General features: G+C 42.5%; 1 protein-coding gene across 3 annotated transcripts; it reads right to left on the bottom strand.

The window, feature by feature from the left end:
- Positions 1 to 11,816: 11,816 nt before the first annotated feature.
- On the bottom strand, positions 11,817 to 18,086 carry agtrap (angiotensin II receptor-associated protein). Of its 3 annotated transcripts, none has more exons than XM_071373812.1 (5): positions 17,838 to 18,086; positions 17,370 to 17,404; positions 16,901 to 17,009; positions 16,450 to 16,660; positions 11,817 to 13,401 (listed from the first exon to the last, which is right to left on the bottom strand). In XM_071373812.1, the coding sequence occupies exons 1-5, from the start codon at positions 17,862 to 17,864 to the stop codon at positions 13,271 to 13,273; spliced, it is 513 nt and encodes a 170-aa protein (XP_071229913.1). In that variant the 5' UTR covers positions 17,865 to 18,086; the 3' UTR covers positions 11,817 to 13,270. The 3 variants fall into 3 exon arrangements, with proteins under 3 accessions (XP_071229913.1, XP_071229923.1, XP_071229929.1); XM_071373822.1 differs by having other exon boundaries at positions 11,817 to 13,398; positions 17,838 to 18,025; XM_071373828.1 differs by lacking the exon at positions 11,817 to 13,401 and adding an exon at positions 14,051 to 14,639 and having other exon boundaries at positions 17,838 to 18,028.
- Between the last annotated feature and the right edge of the window lie 4,754 nt (positions 18,087 to 22,840).

The following is a 22,840-nucleotide window of genomic DNA, read 5'->3' on the forward strand; positions in this document are numbered from 1 at the left end:
ATAAATAAGATAAATAAAAAATAAAATGACTAAGCTGTAACAAATGATCCTAAATATAAACAATCAACTTAGTGAATAATATTGGTGTTTAATATTGTTAGATTCTAGCTTGAAATATCCTTATTCATGTTACCAGACTAGAACTTTTTGATTACTTTACACGTATAAGGAATCTATATGTTGGGGTTCAATGAATGGTAAATAGAGACTTGGTGTATGGAAGCTACTGAGGGAGAAAATGGGATGTGCAGAAAGTTCATATTCTGTTCCATGTTTCTAAGGAGGGAGGCGAAGGGCAATAGTTAGTCTCTGATAAGGCAGGCCAGCTGCGGAAACTAGGGAGAAGCGAGGAATTCAGCTTGAGGTCAAGTCAACAGATTGTCACAGGTTCCATTTATTTGATTGTTGTTCCCTTGGGTTACCGCTGGAGGGCACCCTTGCCTTGTGTTCTGGTTTCCAGGTTACCCTAATTATTACTTATTGGTTTCACCTGGTTTTGATTACCTTCTCTGAACACCTGGTTGCCTTGCTATTTAGGTTCCTCTGTTGCTTGTATCTGTGCTTAGGGCTTATATTTTGTTTAGTGCACTCTTGTGCTGTTGCCTTGTTTTTGTCAAGACTTTAAGTAAAGAGCTGAATTTACCTTTACCTCTGGTTGCTGTGTTTCTCTGTGACTGGGTTCGAGTTCGTACAAGCATCATTGTAACAGGAGACCTAAGCCAACAATGGACCCAGCAGAGATTTCTCAGTCTGAGGAACATGCCGAACTCCACCATTTACGGTCGGCTCTCACCCAGCATGGAACTGTGATTGGCCACCATGAGGCGTGGCTGCAGGCATTGTCGGATGATTTAAGGGCTCACCAACAGGAACTGCCTCTCACTAAGCTGGACATTCCGTTGTCAGTCACTGCGCTGTATGGTCAACCCCTAGGGTCTGGGAAGGTGAAGCAACTCACCATGCCTATTCAGCTATGACTTCTGGATTACCATGTGGAGCTTATCCAGTTACATCTGGTGGACTCCTGAGCTTTCCCTGGTTCTTGGACATCTGTGGCTTCCTTTCCATAATCCTCAAATTGACTGGCCCTCGGGAAGGATTCTGGGATGGAGTCCTTCATGCCAGCTCACCTGCCAGTAGTTCTCTCCTCATCCTTCTGGTCCTGCTCATCTGGTGGCTCCCGATGCTCCAGTTCCCCTGGCTGGGGATGACAAGCCTGATCTTTCCCGTGTACCTCAGGATTACTGGGATCTGGGTCAGGTCTTCAGCAAACAAAGGGCCAGCGAACTGCCTCCTCACAGGTCCTACGATTGTGCCATCGACCTACTGCCTGGCACTACTCCTCCGAGAGGGGGGCTGTCCTTCTCAGGTCTAGAGACTGCAGCCATGAACAGTTATATTATGGATTTTATTTGGCCGTCCACGTCACCTGCAGGAGCAGGCTTTTTCTTTGTTGGGAAGAAGGATGGGTGATTACGTCCCTGTATCGATTACCAGGGTTTGAATAACATTACCATCAAGAACTGTTACCCTTTGCCTCTTATGTCATCAGCTTTTGAGAGACTCCAGGGAGCTACGTTTTTTCAAAATAGGACTTACAAAACGCGTACAATCTGGTGCATATCAGACAGGGAGATGAGTGGAAGACACCGTTCAACACCCCTAATAGACATTATGGAGTACCGTGTCATGCCGTTTGGACTTACTAATGCTCCAGTCATTTTCCAGGCCCTGGTTAATGACATGCTGCGCGACTTCCTTCACCAGTTTTGTGTTTGTATACCTGGATGACATCCTCATCTTCTCCAGGTCCATGGTTGAACACGTCCAGCATGTACGCCAGGTCCTTCAAAGACTCCTCTCTCACCACTTGTTCGTGAAGGCCGAAAATTGTGAGTTTCACGTTCCTCAGATCTCCTTCCTGGTGTTCATTGAGTTTGAGTTTGAGTTTATTTATTTTTACTGGGACAGTGCACATTAATCAACTTTTCAGTAAAAGTGCCGGTTTTAGCCAGCCGGCTAATTTTCAACAGCAGTCCCTGGGCAGGTTATTAAAAACAATTACAATTGTGTCTCAAGACTGTGTACGGATCAACTCCTACAAGGTAGAAGTGGTGGTCAACTGGCTGCAGCCCAGCGCTGTCAAGCAAGTCCAGCGTTTTGGGGGTTTTGCTAACTTCTACCGGAGATTTGTGAGAGACTTTAGTTCTGTGGCTGCGCCATTGACAGCGCTCACCAAGGGCTCGGCTGGGCATGTAAGCTGGACCTGTTCCAGGACCTGAAATGTCGGTTTTCTTCTGCACCCATTCTAGTTCATGCGGATCCTTTTCTTCCCTTCGTGGTAGAGATGGTTGCTTCTGACGTTGGCGTGGGTGCGGTTCTGTCTCAGTGCTCGGCTAAAGACCAAAAGCTTCACCCCTGTGCCTTCTTCTCCAGACGTCTTACTCCAGCGGAGAGGAACTATGATGTCGGCAATCGGGAGCTGCTTGCGGTCAAACTGGCTTTGAAGGTGTGGCAGCACTGGTTGGAGGGTTCGGAACATCCTTTAACGGTTTGGACAGACCCCAAGAACCTGGCCTACATCCAGGAGGCTAAACGCCTCAATCCCCGACAGGCTCGTTGGGCTCTTTTCTTCACTCAGTTCAGATTCACGTTATCTAACCGCCCGGGGTCTAAGAACATGAAGCCGGAAGCCCTGTCTCACCAGTTCCCCAGCTCCAGTGAGGATCGGCCACTTGGATCCATCATCCCCAAGTCGCTCATCCTCACGCTGGTGTCATGACGTTGGCCTGGGGGTAGGTTTATGACAGTCATAAATACCCCCCCCGTTCCTCTCCCTACTCTACTGATGTGACATTAGAAAGCCCCTTTGGTTAACATAGAGATTCTGGGAACATCAGAAGTTGGGGGGAAATTAACTATATTCTGGTAATCCGACCAACTGAACATATGCGGTGGTACTTAAGGTATATTATGTCAGTTCGGTTGCCTTCTGACACATTCTCATCAATGATAGAATGACATGGAACGAATTGCAAAAATCTCTGAAGTTGGAGACTTTTATCTCCCTCAACAACTTTAAACATCTGCTATCTGAGCAGCTAACCGATCGCTGCAGCTGTACATAGTCCATCGGTATATAGCCCACCCAATTTACCTACCTCACCCCATACTGTTTTTATTTATTTACTTTTCTGCTCTTTTGCACAAAAGTATCTCTACTTGCACATGATCATCTGATGATTTATCATTCCAGTGTTAATCTGCTAAATTGTAATTATTCGATTTATTGCCTACCTCCTCATGCCTTTTGCACACATTGTATATAGATTCTCTTTTTTTCTACCATGTTATTGACTTGTTTATTGTTTACTCCATGTGTAACTCTGTGTTGTTGTCTGTTCACACTACTATGCTTTATCTTGGCCAGGTCGCAGTTGCAAATGAGAACTTGTTCTCAACTAGCCTACCTGGTTAAATAAAGGTGAAATAAAAAAATAAAACATAAACTCTACTGTGGAAAGTCTAAATATCCGAGGTATCGGATTCACATGGAATTGTTGTTTAATTCAAATGTTTGAATATGAAATTATTTGTGAAGAGATGAAATGTAATTTTAGCTTCCAAATGAGAGATTTGGGTTTTCATAAGTTTGGGCCTCTGCTCAACCAGTGGCCCGCCCCTGTGAAGAGACATGGGTTATAAACTTTTCAGACACACCCCTCTCCCTCCACTATATAAGCCATTGACAAAAATATAACCATCTGTTCCGAGGATATGAGGGTGACGATCCCATGTCAGAATGGTTCAGATAAAACTACGGTTCAGATAAAACTACAGGATACCTCCTAGCCGTTGAGTTAGCAACAGCTGCTACAAACGCAGGTGAGGAAGGACAGTCAGAGTATCCCGTCTACTACACAACGACGTTACTACAACGTATCCAGTGACCACCAGAGACATTCTTCAAAGGACAGAGGACTCGGTTTGGCAACACGCTCTTCCATCTACCACCAACCTACTGAATATTTATTGCATTTTCCTTTTCCAAATGGGCGGTAATTTAGAATGCATAAGATACTGTATTTACGATAGCACAGCTTCGCCTCTGTTCCAGTCTCCCGCTCTTTCACTCAAACCCAGCCCTTTTCCTTTGTGTAACAAGCTGTCATATCTGTTCCGCCCGCTAGGGACATTTTCCTTTATGACGGCAATTTGTAATCAAGTTATGATTTAATTGTGTATGTGTGATTCTGTGTGATTAGTTAGGTATTTAGTAAATAAATAATTAAACCCAATTTTGTATTGCTGATTCAACTTGTTAGCCAGGGTTCGTGAAGATAACCAAGAATTTACAACTTTCAGATGAGACTGAATAAGATGACGATTAATATTGACTGCTATTGATGTAAAATATGATTAGGTCTTTAAGAGTTTATTCGGAAGATAACAGCTCTATAAATATTATTTTGTGGTGTCCCTCCTCTCTAGTTAATTACATTTACATGATTAGTTCAATCAGGTAATATTAATTACGGAGAAAGTATTTTATAGAATAGCATGTCATAACACTTAATCCGGCATAGCCAAAGACACGACACTGGTGTCCTGAGGTATAGAGACTGTAGTGAGGGAGGCTCAAAGTAGGGAGGCAGTTCCTGATGGCTGTCCTTCTAACAGACTTTTTGTTCCTCTTGGGGCACAGTCCAAGGTACTTCAGTGGGCTCACTCGTCGTGTCTCACCTCTCATCCAGGAGGGCAGTGAACGCTAGAGTTTGAGGAGGAGGTTTTGGTGGCCCTTGGTGGAGGCGGACACTCAGACCTTCGTGGCTGCCTGTCCGACGTGCTCCCGGAACAAGACTCCTCGTCAGCAGCCTCTGGGGCTTCTTCATCCTCTGCCAACACCTTCTCGACCCTGGTCTCATCTCTCTATGGATTTCATCATGGGCCTTCCATCCTCAGAGGGCCACACTGTCATCCTGGTCATTGTGGACCGCTTTTCCAAGGCAGCACATTTCATTCCGCTGCCTCAGCTTCCATCTGCCCGTGAGACTGCTCAGCTAGTCATTCAGCATGTTTTCTGCCTTCACGGACTTCGTCTGGACGTCGTCTCCGACCGGGGCCCCCAGTGTCCTCTAGATTCTGGACGGCGTTCTGTACCCTTCTGGGGTCATCAGCCAGTTTATCATCAGCCAGTTTATCTTTCGGCTACCCTCAGTTCAACGGCCAAACGGAGCGGGTGAACCAGGATCTGGAGACCGCCTTATGGTGCTGTGTGTCCGCCAACCCCGCCACTTGGAGTCAGCATCTTCCCTGGTTGGAGTACGCACACAACACTCTCCAGTGTTCCTCCACCGACCTGTCACCATTCCAGGTGTTGTACGGGTACCTCTGTTTCCAGATCAGGAGATTGAAGTGGCGGTTCCATCCAGTCAACGTCTCATCTCTCTTTGCCGCCGGACCTGGAAGAGGGCTCGGTCAGTGCTCCTGAGGTCCTCTGCTCGGGCTGAACGACAGGCCAACCATCATCGCCATTCTCACTCTCTCCTGTATCCAGTCCAGATGGTCTGGTTGTCTACTAGGAATCTGCCCCTACGCGTGGAATTTAGGAAATTGGCACCCCGGTACGTTGGGCCATTCAAGGTTCTACAGTGCATCAATCCAGTGGCCTATTGCCTTTGTCTTCCCCGGTCCATGAGGGTTCATCCCACCTTCCACATCTCCAGACTCAAGCCTGTGGTGTTCAGTCCTCTGGTTCCGGCCAGTCAGCCTCCACCTCTGCCTCGCATGATAGCGGGACAGCCAGCCTACACTGTGCCAGCCTACATCCTCTCCAGTTGCCAGTATCTTGTGGATGGGGAGGGTTACGGTCCTGAGAAGCGATCCTGGGTAACACAGATGAAGTGAGAAGAAACCTCTGGGAAGGGGGCCAGAGGGTCCCACCACAACGATCCTCCAACTACAGTTATATCTCACACACATACACTTCCACACCCACGAAGGTTCTAGCATCAGAAAGGGCCATGACTACACCAGTGAGATGAACCAATTAAGTTCCTGCCTAGCAACAGAGATTAATTGGCTGTCTACATGTGTAAGGAGTTGACTTCGCCTATTAGGAGGTTATAAATATATGTGCTTGTGTAATCATACCTTGTCTTTGCAGCTGTATGACCCAGTGGGTGAAAAAAACTTAGTTTGAGATTTTTCTAGTCGTCCGTTTTACTCTTTATCAAATAAAATTGTATTTATCACATGCACAGAATACAACTGGTGTAGCCTTCACAGTGAAATTGTTGCTTACGAACGTTTCTCAATGATGTAGAGTTTTATGAAATAAAAAAACTAAAACAATTAGTAACTAAGACGAGGAATAAAATAAAATATGCAAGAATGGAGCTATATTCAGGGAGTACCAGTACCAGATCAATGTGTAGAGGTTCAAGGTACTTGAGGAAGATACAGTGCAGTTGGAAAGTATTCAGACCGCTTCCCTTTTTCCACAGTTTGTTACCTTACAGCCTTATTCTAAAATGGATTGAATTATTTGTTTCCCTCATCAATCTACTGTGGCAAAGAAGGGGGTCGAGTGATAAATGGCAGATATGTGAGAGCAGAACTAATAAACGGGCTCTGCCCGATCACTAAAATGGCCACCCCGATCAGAACTAAAGATCACAAAATGGCCGACTGCCAAAGCTACAATTCCCAGAGGCAAGGGGAACCCTCAGAAGGTGGGGCCGACCCACAGATAAAGGGTCAAGACAAACCAGGAAGAGGGAGAGAGGGCTGGAAGGATCTGTGAACCATAGAGAAAGAGACGATATATATTGGCTGGATTTACCGTGTATGAGCTGGACTGTTTTGGACTTACCTGTTGGCATTTGGACCTGGACCTCCCGAGAAACCGATTCGTGTATCGAACCCTGCTATCCTTGACCTTGCCTGCAGCCTGGGTGGACCCGGACGGAGAAACAAACACACAGGTACTGTCCTGTTCGAAAGAACTCTCATTCTGGTGATTTTGGTGACAGTTTCCCACTTAATTTGTGACAAATGCTCCTAACCTTGAAGAGGTTTGCCACACTACACACAATATCCCATAATGACAAAGCAAAAACAGGTTTTTAGACATTTTTGCAAATGTATTACAAATATAAAACAGAAATACCTTATTTACATAAGTATCCAGACCCTTTGCTATGAGACTCGAAATTGAGCTCAGGTGCATCCTGTTTCCATTGATCATTCTTGAGATGTTTCTTCAACTTGATTGGAGTACACCTGTGGTAAATTCAATTGATTGGACATGATTTGGAAAGGCACACACCTGTCTATAAAAGGTTGCACAGTTGACAGTGCATGTCAGAGCATAAAACAAATCATGAGGTCGAAGGAATTGTCCATTGAGCTCTGAGACAGGATTGTGTTGAGGCACAGATTGAGAAAGGGTACCAAAACATTTCTGCAGCATTGAAGGTCCCAAAGAACACAATGCCTTCCATCATTCTTAAATGGAAGAACTTTGGAACCACCAAGACTCTTCCTAGAGCTGGCCACCCGGCCAAACTGAACATTCAGGGGAGAAGGGCCTTGGTCAGGGAGGTGACCAAGAACCCGATGGTCACTGACAGAGCTCCAAAGTTTCTCTGTGGAGATGAGAGAACCTTCCAGAAGGACAACCATCTCTGCAGCACTCCACCAATTAGGCCTTTATGGTAGTGGCCAGACGGAAGCCAGGTTCACCTTCCAACAGGACAACGACCCTAAGCACACAGCCAAGACAATGCAGGAGTGGCTTCGGGACAAGTCTCTGAATGTCCTTGAGTGGCCCAGCCAGAGCCCGGACTTGAACCTGATCGAACATCTCTGGAGAGACCTGAAAATAGCTGTGCAACAACACTCCCCGTCCAATCTGACAGAGCTTGAGAGGATCTGCAGAGAAGAATGGTAGCAGAGTGAACGGTCTATGGCCTTGGTGGCTGGAGTCTTTGGCAATTTTTCGGGCCTTCCTCTGATGCCTCCTGGTATAGTCCTTGATGGCAGGGAGTTCGGCACCAGTAATATGCTGGGCTGTCCGCACCACCCGTTGTAGCGCTTTGTGGTCAAGGCCGGTGCAATTGCCATACTAAGCAGTGATGCAGCCAGTCAAGATGCTCTCAATGGTGCAGCTGTAGAACTTTTTGAGGACCTGAAGGTCCATAACAAATCTTTTCAGCCTCCTGAGGGGAAAAGGTGCTGCCGTACCCTCTTCACGACTGTGCAGGTGTGTGGACCATGTTAAGTCCTTAGTGATTTGGACGCCAAAGAACTTAAAGCGCTCAACCTGCTCCACAACAGCCCTGTCGATGTGGATCGGGGCGTGCTCTCACCTCTTTCTCCTATAGTCCACAATCAGCTCTTTGGTCTTACTGACATTGAAAGAGAGGTTGCTGTCATGGCACCACATTGCTAAGTCTCTGCCCTCCTCCCTGTAGACTGACTCGTCGGTGATCAGGCCTACCACTGTTGTGTCATCAGCAAACCTAATGATAGTGTTGGAGTCGTGCCTGGCCGTGCAGTCATGAGTGAACAGGGAGTACAGGAGGGGACTGAGCACGCACCCTGAGGGGCCCCCTTGTATGTGTATGCGACAAATAAAATTTGATTTGTTGAGGGTCAGCGAGGTGGAGGTGGAGGTGGTGTTGCCTACCCTCACCACATGGGGCCGACCTGTCAGGAAGTCCAGGATTTGTATTTATTATGGATACCCATTAGCTGCTGCAAAGGCAGCAGGTACTCTTCCTGGGGCCCAGCAAAATGAAGGCAGTTATATACAATTTTAAAAACATTACAATATATTTCAGAACACATTAAGTGTGTGCCCTCAGGCCACTACTCTACTATCACATATCTACAACACAAAACTGGGGCCTGTATGACCTGCCTTGTTGATCGCGTTGTTAAGAAGGCAGAGCAGCGCTTTATTATGGACAGACCTCTCCCCATCTTAGCTAATGTTGCATCAATATGTTTTGACCATGACAATTTACAATCCAGGGTTACTCCAACTTGTTCAATTTCCACATTATTCATTACACGATTTAGTTGAGGTTTAGTGGAATGATTTGTCCCAAATACAATGCTTTTAGTTTTTTAAATATTTAGGACTAATTCATTTATTGCCACCCAATCTGAAACTGACTGCAGTTCTTTATTAAGTGTAGCTGACGTGTATAGTGTTGAGTCATCAGCATACATAGACACACAGGCTTTACTCAGAGCCAATGGCAGGTCATTAGTAAAGATTGAAAAAAGTAAGTGGCCTAGACAGCTGCCCTAGACTCTACTTGGATTATGTTGGAGAGGCTTCCATTAACACCCTCCGGATCCAGTTGCAGAGGGAGGGGTTCAGTCCCAGCGTCCCTAGCTTGGTGGTGAGCTCGGAGGGAACTATGGTGTTGAACGCTGAGCTGTAGTCTATGAACAGCATTCCCACATTGTTAATTCCCCTCTTGTACAGGTGGGAGAGGGCAATATGAAGTGCAATTGAAATTGCATCATCTGTCGTTCTGTTGCAGTGGTATGCAAATTGGAGTGGGTCTCGGTTGAGGTTTTCAGCATGAAATATCCTTTATATTTTTTTTACACAACTTTATTTATTTTACTATGTCAATAGTTTGAAGAGTTGCAGAGTTAATTGAAAGTAATGCCATTGTTGATTTTAGATGCTTTTTTTCATTAATTAGGCTAATTTATCTTGAACCATAAGGTCTATCTACTAGAAATTCATGGAAAATATGGAGACAGATGTAAAAAATGAATACTATATATGAATAATTCTGAAAAATAAGTTATTCAAGTATAAATTACTAAAGTTACAATAGAGTGCCATAAATTTTCTGTTGATTACCAAAATGACTGAAGATTACAGTAACTTTGGTAAACTAACAGTAGCAGAAGAATTGCATACCAGAGTGAAATCTCACCAAAAGCCAATTAATAAATTATTCCTAGATTTTTCAAGTTTAAATCTACTTTGGCAATGTATTAAATATAATACCGACAGAATAAATACAGTTGAGTGTAAAAGGGTCAGGGCTGTAAACCAAGGTAGATCAGTGTCCTGTCCAGTCTACTCTGATAAATCAAAGCAGTGGTGGGGCTGTGGAGTGGCTCCTGGCAGGGAAGAGCAGTGCCAAGGTTATCAGAGACCTGTCTGAGAGGAGAGACAGATTGAAAGAGAGGGAAGAAGAAAAAGGAAGGGACATGGTGGGAACATCATTATGATGCATGACGGAGATGTATGATATGGTAAAGCCTGTTTAGGAGTCACCTTAATAAAAAGTACTGTAAAGGAATTTTAATGTTTGTGCTTTTCTGATAACTAATTTCTGTGTTCTATTCATGTGCTGTTCTAATAGCCAATTTATGTGTTCATACAAGTGACTAATTTAATGAATCCTCACTTATCAGTATCTGCAATTTGGCATGAAAGAAAGATATCTGTTTCAAGGTCTCAGCTTAGAGAGAAGAAGCCTCGTGAGGTGTTGGTCTGTCACATGTTATGAACCAGTATTGGTCGGTCACATTAATGAAAAAAAACTGTAATGATTAATTAATTATGCTAAATCATGCAAATATAAGTTGTCTGTGAATAGCCGTATATAAGACAACTGTTGGGACTGCCCAAGCAGAACTCCTGATTGACATGTGTACTATGGTGCATTGAGTTGGTTGGAACCTCTCCAGCGGCCTGACAAATAAAGGATGATTCATTTAAGATTGACTTCGAGTGTCCCTGTGTAAGAATTTCCACGACACTACTTTGAAAATCATACAGCACTATAAATTGTCAATATGTTTAAGAAGAGCTCAAGTGGGTTCTATTATAATTCCTGCCAGACAGGCTCTCCTATAAAGAGTCAATGGAAACAACTTAACCAACAATAGCCATGTTGTCTTGTACTGTGCACCTTGTAGAAACAGTGCTCTGTATTGTCTTATATAAAGACAAATGTAAAAGATCTGTTGTTTACACTGAACGAAAATATAAAAACATGTAAAGTGTTGGTGCCATATTTCATGAGCTGAAATAAAAGATCCCAGAAATGTTCCATAAACACAAAAAGCGTATTGTTCAAAAAATTTGCACAAAATTGTTTACATCCCTGTTAGTTTCTCCTTTGCCAAGATAATCCATCCACCTGACAGGTGTGGAATATCAAGAACCTGATTAAACCGCATGATCATTACACAGGTGGACCTTGTGCTGGTGACAATAAAAGGCCACTCTAAAATGTGCAGTTTTGTTACACTACACAATGCCACAGATGTCTCAGGTTTTGAGGGAGCGTGCAATTGGCAAGCTGACTGTAGGAATGCCCACCAGAGCTGTTGCCAGATAATTGAATGTTAACAGCCTGATCAACTTCACACGAAGATGTGTCGTGCTGCATGAGGCAAATGGTGGTCACACCAGATACTAAATGGTTTTCTGATCCACGTCCCTACCTTTTTGTTTAAGGTCTATGTCACCAACAGATGCATATCTGTATTCCCAGCCATGTTAAATCCATAGATTAGGGCCTAATTTATTTCAATTGACTAAATTCCTTATATGAACTGTAACTCAGTAAAATCTTTGAAATTGTTGCATTAATATTTTTGTTAAGTGTAGAAAACCGTTTAATTGTCTAGTGTTTTCATAGACAAGTGCAAGGGTATAGCATTTGGTTGTAAGTGCAAGTACTGCAGCATTTCGTTTTTTTAAAGTACATTATGCATATTTTTCTCAACCCTGGATAATACTTCAATAAAACACTCCATGAAAAATGTAAATTATGTCAGAGCTGTAGTTTTTTTATTAACTTGTGGATAGAATTTCAAGGTTGTGAATGTTTGGTATTCACCCATGTTACTCAAATCAATATGGCTTGTAACTCATTCAGATCAATAAAGAGTGTCTGTATTTTCTCAAGAGAACAACTCAACACTGCTGGGACAAACACAGTTGTTCACGAAAATTGCTTCACAGTCAATGTAAAGATAAGAGTAGTGTTCTTTGACGAAGGCTTTAGGGCATTTACACATGAAAGGCAAAGACACAAATCTTACAAAATTGATCAGGTACATAAAAAAAAATATGCATTTGGAATGATTGAGGACACAAGTGCTAACATTTTACAAGGAATGTGCCCTGTTAAACACTGACAAAACTATGCAAATCACAACCAGGAATATAGTTGTTCTTCCTGGTTCATATTTACTAGGCTGTAACAGGCATCTGCTTCTCTCTCAGCTCAGAGGTAAATCCTACCTGTAAGGTATAGAAGGCAGAAAGTTTCTCATTCTTAATACTGATTTTAAAAGTATACTCACAGTGAACTAGTTTCAATAAAGAATGTCAAAGAACCGTTGCAGACCAAATGACTTGCACGCTTTCTACATCTTGACCTTTTCAAAACCCTCCTGATCCTGAAACAGGATCTAACATTAGAGGGTTATATTTCACTTTATAACAAAGAGATACAAGTCCTCCCTGAAAGCTGTAATGCTCTGTCACATAGTCAGATTGTGAGGTAAAACTGGAAATGTCTGACAGGATTGTGTTAAAATGAATAGTCAAATGGAAGGGTTTACAAAACTGCACCACCATTAACCTCTCTATTTGACATTATCTTCAATACGTTTTGATTTGAGTAGATGGTGGTGCTGAGAATAGCTTATGATACACTAACATAAGGCTTGCTAAAAATAACACTAACATAAGGCTTGCTAAAAATAACACAAAACCAGAGCACTGGTTATTCCAAACACTGGCAATAATACTGTTGTAAACACTCATGTCCATCTTCAAGGGTTAGGACAACATAGACCTTTCATCAGGCATCTTTTAAATAAAGTAAGAAATATAGTAGCATTTAGGACAGGGTAGATATTGGTAAGAGGGCAGGCAAACTCCGCTGTATAATTCTGTATTATCCCACTGTTATTACTACACCATAAAATTCAAAAACTTCACTTCTCTCATTTTAGTGTTGGGCTTGTGTCCAAGGTATGTGACATTACCCTGAGCATCAAGCATACAGTAAGCAGATCATATTATTTTACCATGACAGTGAGTATTTAGAACGAGGCATTACTGGTAAGGGATTGAATAAAGCTCAGGACAAAAGGTCTTTTGCAGTTCGCAAATACCCATATGAAAGGAAAAAAAACATATGGAAAAACATTATGGATGTCTTCATGACACCATGTAATTCCAAGAGAATAAAGTGAGTGCTGTATCTCAGTAGGAGTGTGGTGGTCCAGGCTTGGTGCCCTCGGCCTGGTTGAAGGGGTTGGCTGAGCTGGTGGACTGGTCCTGCTGGTCAATGGACTGGTAAGCATCTCTGTTTCGTGTTACACTGGGGAAGCCTGCTGTGTAGAGACAAGAGATCTTTCAAAATATAGCTGATACATAGAACATTAAACTGTCAAATGTTTTTATCATTGTTTCAACATAAAACCCAACATCAACCTCCATGTTAAGGTTGAACGTTCATACAGAAAATGGCAAATTACAATTGAATTACATTCAATGACACCAAGCTGCAGGACTCACTAACACAGCTATGATTGTGTGTGTGACTACCACAGTCAGGTGACCCACAGTCAAATGATAGAGAATGAAAAGGGAGGAACAGAACACCACCCAGGAGATAAAATGAATGGATATCTACAAAGCCAAACTCCTTGGGAATTGTTTACACTGAAACCCCTGTATATGAGAGTCCCTTCAAAACACCACATCGCAAACAAACTTGATTTAGAACACACTTTTGAAGAGGAAATATGTGGGGATAATCCTACAGGCTGCAGTATTCACTCATGATGAACCACTAGTGCATACTGAACAGTCGCCCAGTCCTGTATGGTCACTCAGACAGAATACCAATGGCTGCCTAAAACCAAACCTGGGAACATAGAAATTGAGTGCCCAACATGTGATCAATCTTATAAGAGCCAACCTTAGCGTTCAACCACTATGGATAATGAAAATCAGATAACGAAAACACTGACGCAAAAATGGATTGAGCATTTTCACTTAAATAGCGTTTATTAAAAATATTACTTTAAAATGTCTGCATAAATAAATTTTTGAAAGTCTAACACCGTGATATATAAGTGCACAAAGTTGTTAAAATCTCAAATCATCCATTTATGACCTTAAATATTCAACCTTATTCTGATAAATAGATCCAGTCAAATATTATTTACTTCGTAAAGTCATAAAAACATTAAATCAAACAAAAGCACAAACATCAAGCAAGAATATGTAAAGATCATTTTCATGGAGTGAAACAGATGTCACTTTCAGAATTTTAGGAAGGAGTGACAAGCAGATGTGTGATTGGCAGAGGAGGATGATAGGACACAAACACAGATACTGGAGTCATGTGGCAAGAGGTAAGACTGGACAGTCAGAAAACAGGACAAGAAGTAGAGGCATGCCTGTAGTTCTTCAGCCCAGCAGTTTCCCTTACTTCCTGTGTGAGGGGAGGATTGACGGAAATAAAGGAATGATGAAAAAGAAGATGAGGATCAGTAGCGGCGGCCGATAAAGGCACTGTCGGCACTATCCGTGGTGCAGCGACTGTCCACTGAGGTGTCTAAGTCTGAGGGTCAGAGGCAAGCAGCAGAAGGGGGAAAGGTGGAGACAAAACGCAAACAGGGTCAGAACAGAGATACAACAGACAAGACAGAGGATTGTTTCCACTCACAGACAGAAAGCTAAAGACAACATTCAATCACTAGTAGTGCGACAGTGTGAGGTTTAGTGAAATGGTGACAATTGGATGTTTGGTATGGGAAGACGAAAGCTGACTATAACAGGGTTTTGTGCCCTGATTTAAATTTAGACTAAGATATGACGTAGATGCAGAAAGTAAACAGCATAGTTGGTCAATTTCCACAACAACTGAGCGCATTGAAGTGCGAGGTTCAACTTCTCTGTTTTGGTGCCCAGGCTACCATGCTGCGAACAGTGTGAAGCGAACCCATGCACGTTCACAGATACTGTGTGTGTGAGGGCAAAGTCTTGCATCTAGTCTCAATATCTGCAGTGCTGCTGATGGCAATGTAATTTTGTTGAGTTTACCTTTAATATTTTTGATGAAAGTGGAATAAATAAATGGTTTACTTTGTTATCATGTGTAATAATGTAGAAGGGTGATGCACTGCAGCCATTTTGCACTTGAATGCTTATAGAAACGCTGGTACAAGAAATAGACTTCAGCCTAATTTCTTGTAAGTAATGTCAAGGGGCAAAGTAATGTGAGAAGTGCTTTTATGACTGCCAATCAAAATACTAACTTCTGGTACTGTAATTCTACATAATGTCCTGTACTTATCAGCGTTAAATGGTTTTAAATCGACACACACCTTGATTGCCTTCTCCTTTGTGTATAGCACTGCAGGACGCCACCTTGATCCCAGAGCCCCCCCCCCCCCCCATGTCAAGCAATCAGAGAGCATTTAAAAGAGACCTTGAAAACTTAGAAGAACATTAACTATATTAATCACCTAGTTTCCAATCAAAGTCACATGTCCCTGCTGTGCTTCATTCAACTTTACCACAGCCAAGTCAACTTCATTAATGCTCTATTCTTATTTGAATATACATGGGAGTCAAATTGGGTTGATCAACTTATACAACTTTTGACAAAACATATCTTTGTCTATTCAGGGTAACAAGGCCTGACAGAACCATCAAATTATCTAGTATGGACACACCATTCAAATGGATTTCAGGCATGTCCTACTGCTCTACGGGGCAACATAACATGCCATTCCTGTTCCAGTAGGTTTTGAGAACAGTCACCAAACCTCTGCAAAAACACCCAGGACTTGTGTTGTGCTAACATCTCAGTTTGACTTAGATCAAGTTGAGAAGGGAATGGGTTCTGCCACTGCCATTATAGATTCCACTTTCTAATTGTCCTTTACTGTATACTGTATTCTTCCAATTAGCTGGGAAAGACAGAGGAACTCCAATCAGATTATTTTGCTAATCGATGATATGTGACCTGGCTAGGATGGTCCACTAGTTAGTGGGTGTCTCAGGCGCATTTGTCTTGTGACCGTCTCTGTAACTCAATTAGCTTGACTCTGGTTTGATCTGCCTGCACTACAGTTTTACACAAAGGCTCTGAGCAGCCAGCCTGTGCACTACAATCCTCTCATGGCCAACGACATAAAACAGCCCAGGCAAGATTATAGCCTGGAGAATGTTATTTCCTCTCAACAACTCCTTGGCACTAGAATGATATCACATCCCACCATGCTTCAGACTTTGTCCATACCAGTCCAGGGATAGTCCTGAGACTATTTCTACAAACCCCAAAAACTTATTTTAACCATTAGAAGTGACAGTGAGTAACTAGCCCTACTGCAAACTAATGGTTAACGCCTGCTGCCTCTACTCACCAAAGTTGACATTGTAATCTCCTCCGCGCTCTCTGTACATTTGGTAGACGAAGAAGCAAGAGACAGGTTTGAGTAGCAGGCCCAGGATGGCCATGCCCGCACTGAAGCGGAATGTGTCCCTGTTCCTCTCTGCTAGACCCTCGGCCAGCGGATAGTAGATCCCAAAATGGATGATGTCCGTCAATATTGTCACTGCAATCCCAATAAGAAACTGAAAGAGAAATGCAGATGGAGAAACTAGACAAATGAGTATAAGAGCCTGATGAGGTAGGATGATTCTTATTGATAGCTAGCCGACTAAACTCAACGCCATGATAAACTATGGTGTTGAGCAGCGACTAATGTGGGCGGACTGGAGCTCCGATGTCATTTTATGTAATGTGTGTAATTGAGGGTTATTCTTTGGCATTTTCTGTCTGAGATGGTACAGGAGTTTGAGGAAGTGATTCACCATAAGTACAGCATCGATGGAGTCCCTCTGAGCGATGGCCCACACACCCACAGCCAAGACACTGAAGTTCCCCCAGGCATAGGAGGGGGGTAGCCAGGCCATGCAGCCCCTAGGAACCACACACAGTAAAAAATACCAACAGACACTTCCAAATGTTCAGCATACACTAGCGTCTCTAAAAGAGTAGGCCTAATATAAATCTCCAAATTGTATTTGACAAACTCTGGAGGCAAAGCATGTAGCTGAGAAATAGTCCATTATCAGCCTGTGGTTAAAGTCCACCTCTTGTGTGACTGACTGTAACTATGAAGTCTTCAGGTAGAGCATTATGTTTGTGCAGCCATCCATAGAGAAAACGCAACACAAGTGAACCATGTAGACCACTTTCCTCAGTTGGAGTCGGATACAAGCGAAATTCCACAGGTGTATGAAAAACCCTTGAGAGGAGCCAACCCACCCACTTACTCACCAGATGGTCAGTAGCCAGTGCATTAGTACTATGGCCTGTGGGGACAAAGAAAGTAAACATCATACACGTGATTTTCAATTTTTTTGTGCCCAATGAGGCAATTTGCGTCAACTCCACTTGAATTGATAACGGATGCCTGACATTTCATTAAACGATCAGTGATTTACAATAAATTAAGAACGTGAATTGATTGGAGAAGTTTAACCACGAATTCAGCATCTCGTGATAAGCCCTGACTGAGTCATTTCACGCAATAGAAGGGAGAAGATTGTTACACAATTGTTGCTATTTTTTAGTCTACAATGACAGAGCGCTTATGTTCCTGTAACTGTAACCGGGCTGATGTGACGCGTTAATAAAATCATGTAAATACTGTCGAAGTGCGTATCAAGTAAGAACAGTGTAAATAAAGTTAGCATTGTATGTATGACTTACAACTATTGCAAACATGTTAACAACCGACTTTACCTTGAGGTTTACGGCAGGAATTTCCATATTTTCAGGCCAATGCAATGCAGATGTTGTGGTCCCCTTCAACTTTTGAGGTTTCTGAAGATTTAATACATAACTGTTCAACTTCTCTCATAAAATGTCTCAACCACTCCCACTAACCAGGCAGCAAACACAAACCATGTGACAACAGCCTGACTCCTTCCACCTACCCTTTGCACCCCCGTTATTTCATACTGCAAAAAAAAAAAACACGTGAGCATCAGCTGCTTGGTCTTGGTCACCATTCTGTAAATCAATTATCATAAACATTAGACCATGTAGGCAGTCTATTTATTGGAATATGGGAAAATATGTTCATGTTCAAACATACCAAATGTATTACAAGCATTCTGGCTGAACTGGTTAGAGTGGCCACTTTTCATAGGCTACATGTCACAAAAGTAAGGTGTTCAAAATAACATAAATCACAAGTTAAATATCTGGTGTTGTTCCCATGAGTCTATAAAGACTGTTCCAGGACAGAAGACAAATAAAATCTTGCTGATGGTTTTATTCTCCACTGTCTCCCACCCAGGTGTCTTCCGTCAGCCTGGTCTCATAGACTAGACTTAACATAGTAAATATAAATTCAATATTTAATTGAATCCGGGACACTCAAAATAGTATGATATGTTATGTTTGGTATGGTTGTGAGTGGATGGGTGGTCATAGAACATAAATGTCAAGCAAAGCAAAGGTTGTGAGTTTGAATCTCTTCATGAAAATATTTTGCTGATTTGCAACTTTTCAACGACTTACTACTTTTTTGCTACGGATGGGTGGGCATATAATGTAAATGTCCAGCAAACCATAGGTTGCAAGTTTGAATCTCTTCACGGACAACTTAAGCATTATAGCTAATTAGCAACTTTTCCACTACTTAATACTTTTGAGCTACTTTGAAACTACTTAGCATGTTAGTGCACCCTAACCCTAAACCTAACCTTAACCCTTTAACCCTTACCCTTCCCCTAACACCAACCCTAATCTTAACCCTAACCCCTAGCCTTGCTAACATTAGCCAGCTACCTAACGTTAGCCATCTAGCCACCTAGCTAGAATTCGTAAGATATAATACATTTGACAAATTCTTAACATATAGTACATTTTGGAAATTCATAACATATTGCACGTTTGCAAATTCATAACATATAATATGAATTGAAATTCCTAACATATCATACGAAATGTGTAATGGACATTGACAAATTAATAAATACCATACGAAATGTAACATATCATACTAAATGGAGTCTCGGATTTACGTACATAATAATAATACGAAATGCTCTAAGACCAGGTTGGTAATATGATTCTATCAGCTCATAACTGCAGAGGGAATTGCAAACCCACGGTAGACATATGATATGTTACAAATTCTAGCCAGGTGGTTAACGTTAGCCAGCTGTCTAGAATTTGTAACATAGCTGGCTAACGTTAGCTAGGCGAGGAGTTAAAGGGTTAGGGTTATGGTTAGGGTTAAGTTTAGGAGTTAGATTAAATGGTTAAGGTTAGGGTTAGGGGAAGGGTTAGCTAACATGCTAAGTAGTTGAAAAGTAGCTAAAAAGTAGTAAGTAGTTGAAAATGTGCTAATTAGCTCAAATGCTAACATTGTCCGTGATGAGATTCCAACTCGCAACCTCTGGGTTGCTTGATGTTGTGTTGTACGCCCGAATAACCACCCTACTTTCGTTATTGCCTGAAGTAACTATCTGTCTTATGTAACAATACCAAACACAACATATCATATCTTACCACATGTACTATGTTACGTCTAGTCTATGAGACCAGGCTGATGTTACATATCTTGTCATTTTCTCTGCAGATGGTCATTAAACCTATCTCACTGACTGAGGTGGTCTATCTAATAATAACATCCAGATCCTGCGTGAAGAGAATACGATCTCTCAGAACAGCAAGTGCTTCAGGGAATTGCTAATGTATCTCATCTCTCTGTAACTCACCTTAAATGGGTTCTTAATGGACAGTTTGTCATGCTCCTCATGAAATCCAAATGAGGTAGAAATGAAACTATGCTGTGCAAAGTATACAGTGTCACGCTGTTAGGCATCTCTACAGCACAGGAGTTTGGTGGCACCTTAATAATTATTAATGTGTGAGGACGGGCTCGTGGTAATGGCTGGAGCGGAATTGTGGAATGGTATCAAATACAACACAAGGTTGCCATGTGTTTAATTCCATTCCATTTGCTCCGTTCCAGCCATTATTATGAGCCGTCCTCCCCTCAGCAGCCTCCTTTGCTCTACAGGTACATCTCTGTAAAGTAACAGTTGTTTCCGAGGTGCACTGCTAACAATAGAAAATCCTTTATTCTAACTCCATTCGTTTGTATGGGTGTTGATTCATGCAGTGAGACAGTTACTGGATGCTAAATGCTGTGGCGTGACTATAGAAGTGGAAAGAGGTCTCATCTTTGTATGTGTGGCATTATGGTGTCTGTGACAGCAGCATTGTAACGTAGTCAATTTGATTCTTCTTTTATGTTTGAAAAAAGTGTACAGCTAATTGGTGATTTACTGCCTTTGCAACCTGAACTCAGGGGTAGATGTAACACAGTAAAGGTAAATCTGCCTCCTTCCATTTATTGTGAAAGGGGGATACCTAGTCAGTTGTACAACTGAATGCATTCAACTGAATTGTGTTTTCCGCATTTAACACAACCCCTCTGAATCAGAGAGGTGCGGCAGGTTGCCACAATCAACATCCACATCTTTGGCGGCCGGGGAACAGTGGGTTAACTGCCTTACTCAGGGGCAGAACGACAGATTTTTTCCTTGCCAGCTTGGGAATTCGATCCTGCAACCTTTCGGTTACTGGCCCAATGCTCTAGTATGATATCTTAAGGTATGTATTAATTTGTGGATGTCCAAAAACCATTTTGTGTGATATGTTACAAATGACAATTCATATGATATGTCACAAATTGCAATTCTTACAATATGTTACGAATTTGCAATATGTTTGATATGTACTAATTCCAATTTGTTGTGGCTATGAGCGTTACACTGATGGTCTGGGGCGGTGTGTCACAGAATCATCGGACTGAGCTTGTTGTCATTGCAGGCAATCTCAATGCTGTGCGTTACAGGGAAGACATCCTCCTCCCTCATGTGGTACACTTCCTGCAGGCTCGTCCTGACATGACCCTCCAGCATGACAATGCCACCAGCCATACTGCTTGTTCTTTGCGTGATTTCCTGTAAGACAGGAATGTCAGTGTTCTGCCATGGCCAGCGAAGAGCCCGGATTTCAATCCCATTGAGCACGTCTGGGATCTGTTGGATCGGAGAGTGAGGGCTAGGGCCATTCCCCCTAGAAATGTCCGGGAACTTGCAGGTGCCTTAGTGGAAGAGTGGGGTAATCTCACAGCAAGAACTGGCAAGTCTGGTGCAGTCCATGAGGAGGAGATGCAGTGCAGTACTTAATGCAGCTGGTGGCCACACCAGATACTGACTGTTACTTTTGATTTTGACCCCCCCCCCCCCCCCCCCTTTGTTCAGGGACACATTATTCCATTTCTGTTAGTTACATGTCTGTGGAACTTGTTCAGTTTATGTTTCAGTTGTTGAATCTTGTTATGTTCATACAAATATTTACACATGTTAAATTTGCTGAAAATAAACACAGTTGACAGTAAGAGGACATTTATTTTTTTGCTGAGTTTATCATAATAAATTTAGTGTCCCCGATTTACATTTACTATCTTACGTCTAGTCTATGAGACCAGGCTGGCCACCTGCTGTACTGGAGGCCTGAACCAAATCTTGTATGTCATTAATTTATTGTGGCCACTAGATGGAGGTGATATAGCTTGAAGCCATTTAGAAACCATAGCACCCAATTTGAAGAAGAAGACAATGCTCTGATCTGAGAAACACTCTTTTCACTCCACTTCGAAAATGGTCTCCTAACCTGCTATGAAAATCACGTCCGGTCATAGCTGTATCGATGCTGCTTGAAAAGAGTGTGTCTCGCTCTGATATATGGGAAGGTCTCAATTTCATACTCCTCTCTCCTTGTCTCCTTCTCAAAAGCCATTGATGAGAAAGGCAGAGGTCCCTCCCCTCTGACCTTCTCCTTCAATGGGATTTGAGGAGGATGAAATTGAGATTTTCCCATTGGCTGATTGCTCCCAACCCATAGGGATCCCCATCCAGTTGACTACTTTAAAATTGTGGTAGCCTTAAGTGGCAATGTCCATGCTAAAACTATTTAGAAACCAAGTTGAGTCCTCTAACTATCGCTAATGGTGTGACAGGGATTAGACAGTCCTGGTTATCGTTAGTGTCCCCCAATTCTTTTAAGGTGTCTGTCCTCTCGCACCCTGCTGGTAATGAACCCATTTGTTGTGACAGTAACATGGCAGATGGCCACTGGCCAACCGTAGCAGGTGCGACCTCTGACCTGACCTCCTGTTGACCTCTTTGACCTCTGTGACATCAGCGACAGTAACCAATGTAGAATTCATGCAGTAATGTTTCTATTCAAAGCAGGTATAATTTCTGTCATTTTAATTTAAAGACGTATTTAATCTCAAAATGTCGTAGAAACAGCCACATCTGTCTCGTTGCACGTTGGTCAGGTATCCTCTGTCTCTAGAGGGGACTGGGGAGGGAGGGATAGGAAGAGAGGGAGGTGTTTGTGACAGATGGATGTATTACTTTAATTTGTGTTGTAATTTTGCTTTACACCTGGGAGCCAAGTCAATAATCGGAATTTAATTGAATATGTGGTTGTCACCTCCCATGAGAGTGATAGACAGCACATACACAACACTCCTCTGAAACATCTTCTCATACACTAAGTGTTAAACAATTCTCCATTCCTTTCTATCTTTAGGCTTTATGGGCTGTTTTACAGTCTAGGCAGGTCCCTTATTGATGCTGCTATTCCCCATGTATCCTGCCACGATTTGGCTGGGTGTGATCCATCATTCGACTGGCTGCTTTCCAAGTTTC

The sequence above is a fragment of the Salvelinus alpinus genome, chromosome 2 (genome assembly GCF_045679555.1).
Source record: "Salvelinus alpinus chromosome 2, SLU_Salpinus.1, whole genome shotgun sequence".
Lineage (NCBI taxonomy): Eukaryota > Metazoa > Chordata > Actinopteri > Salmoniformes > Salmonidae > Salvelinus > Salvelinus alpinus.

Excerpts from the sequence above, each read along its gene's own strand:
- agtrap (XM_071373812.1), bottom strand. The coding sequence starts at position 17,864 with ATGGAAATTCCTGCCGTAAACCTCAAG. Across the intron at positions 16,661-16,900 it reads CCATCGATGCTGTACTTATG|TTTCTTATTGGGATTGCAGT; the intron begins GTGAATCACTTC and ends TTTCTCTTTCAG. Across the intron at positions 13,402-16,449 it reads AGATTACAATGTCAACTTTG|CAGGCTTCCCCAGTGTAACA; the intron begins GTGAGTAGAGGC and ends GTCTCTACACAG.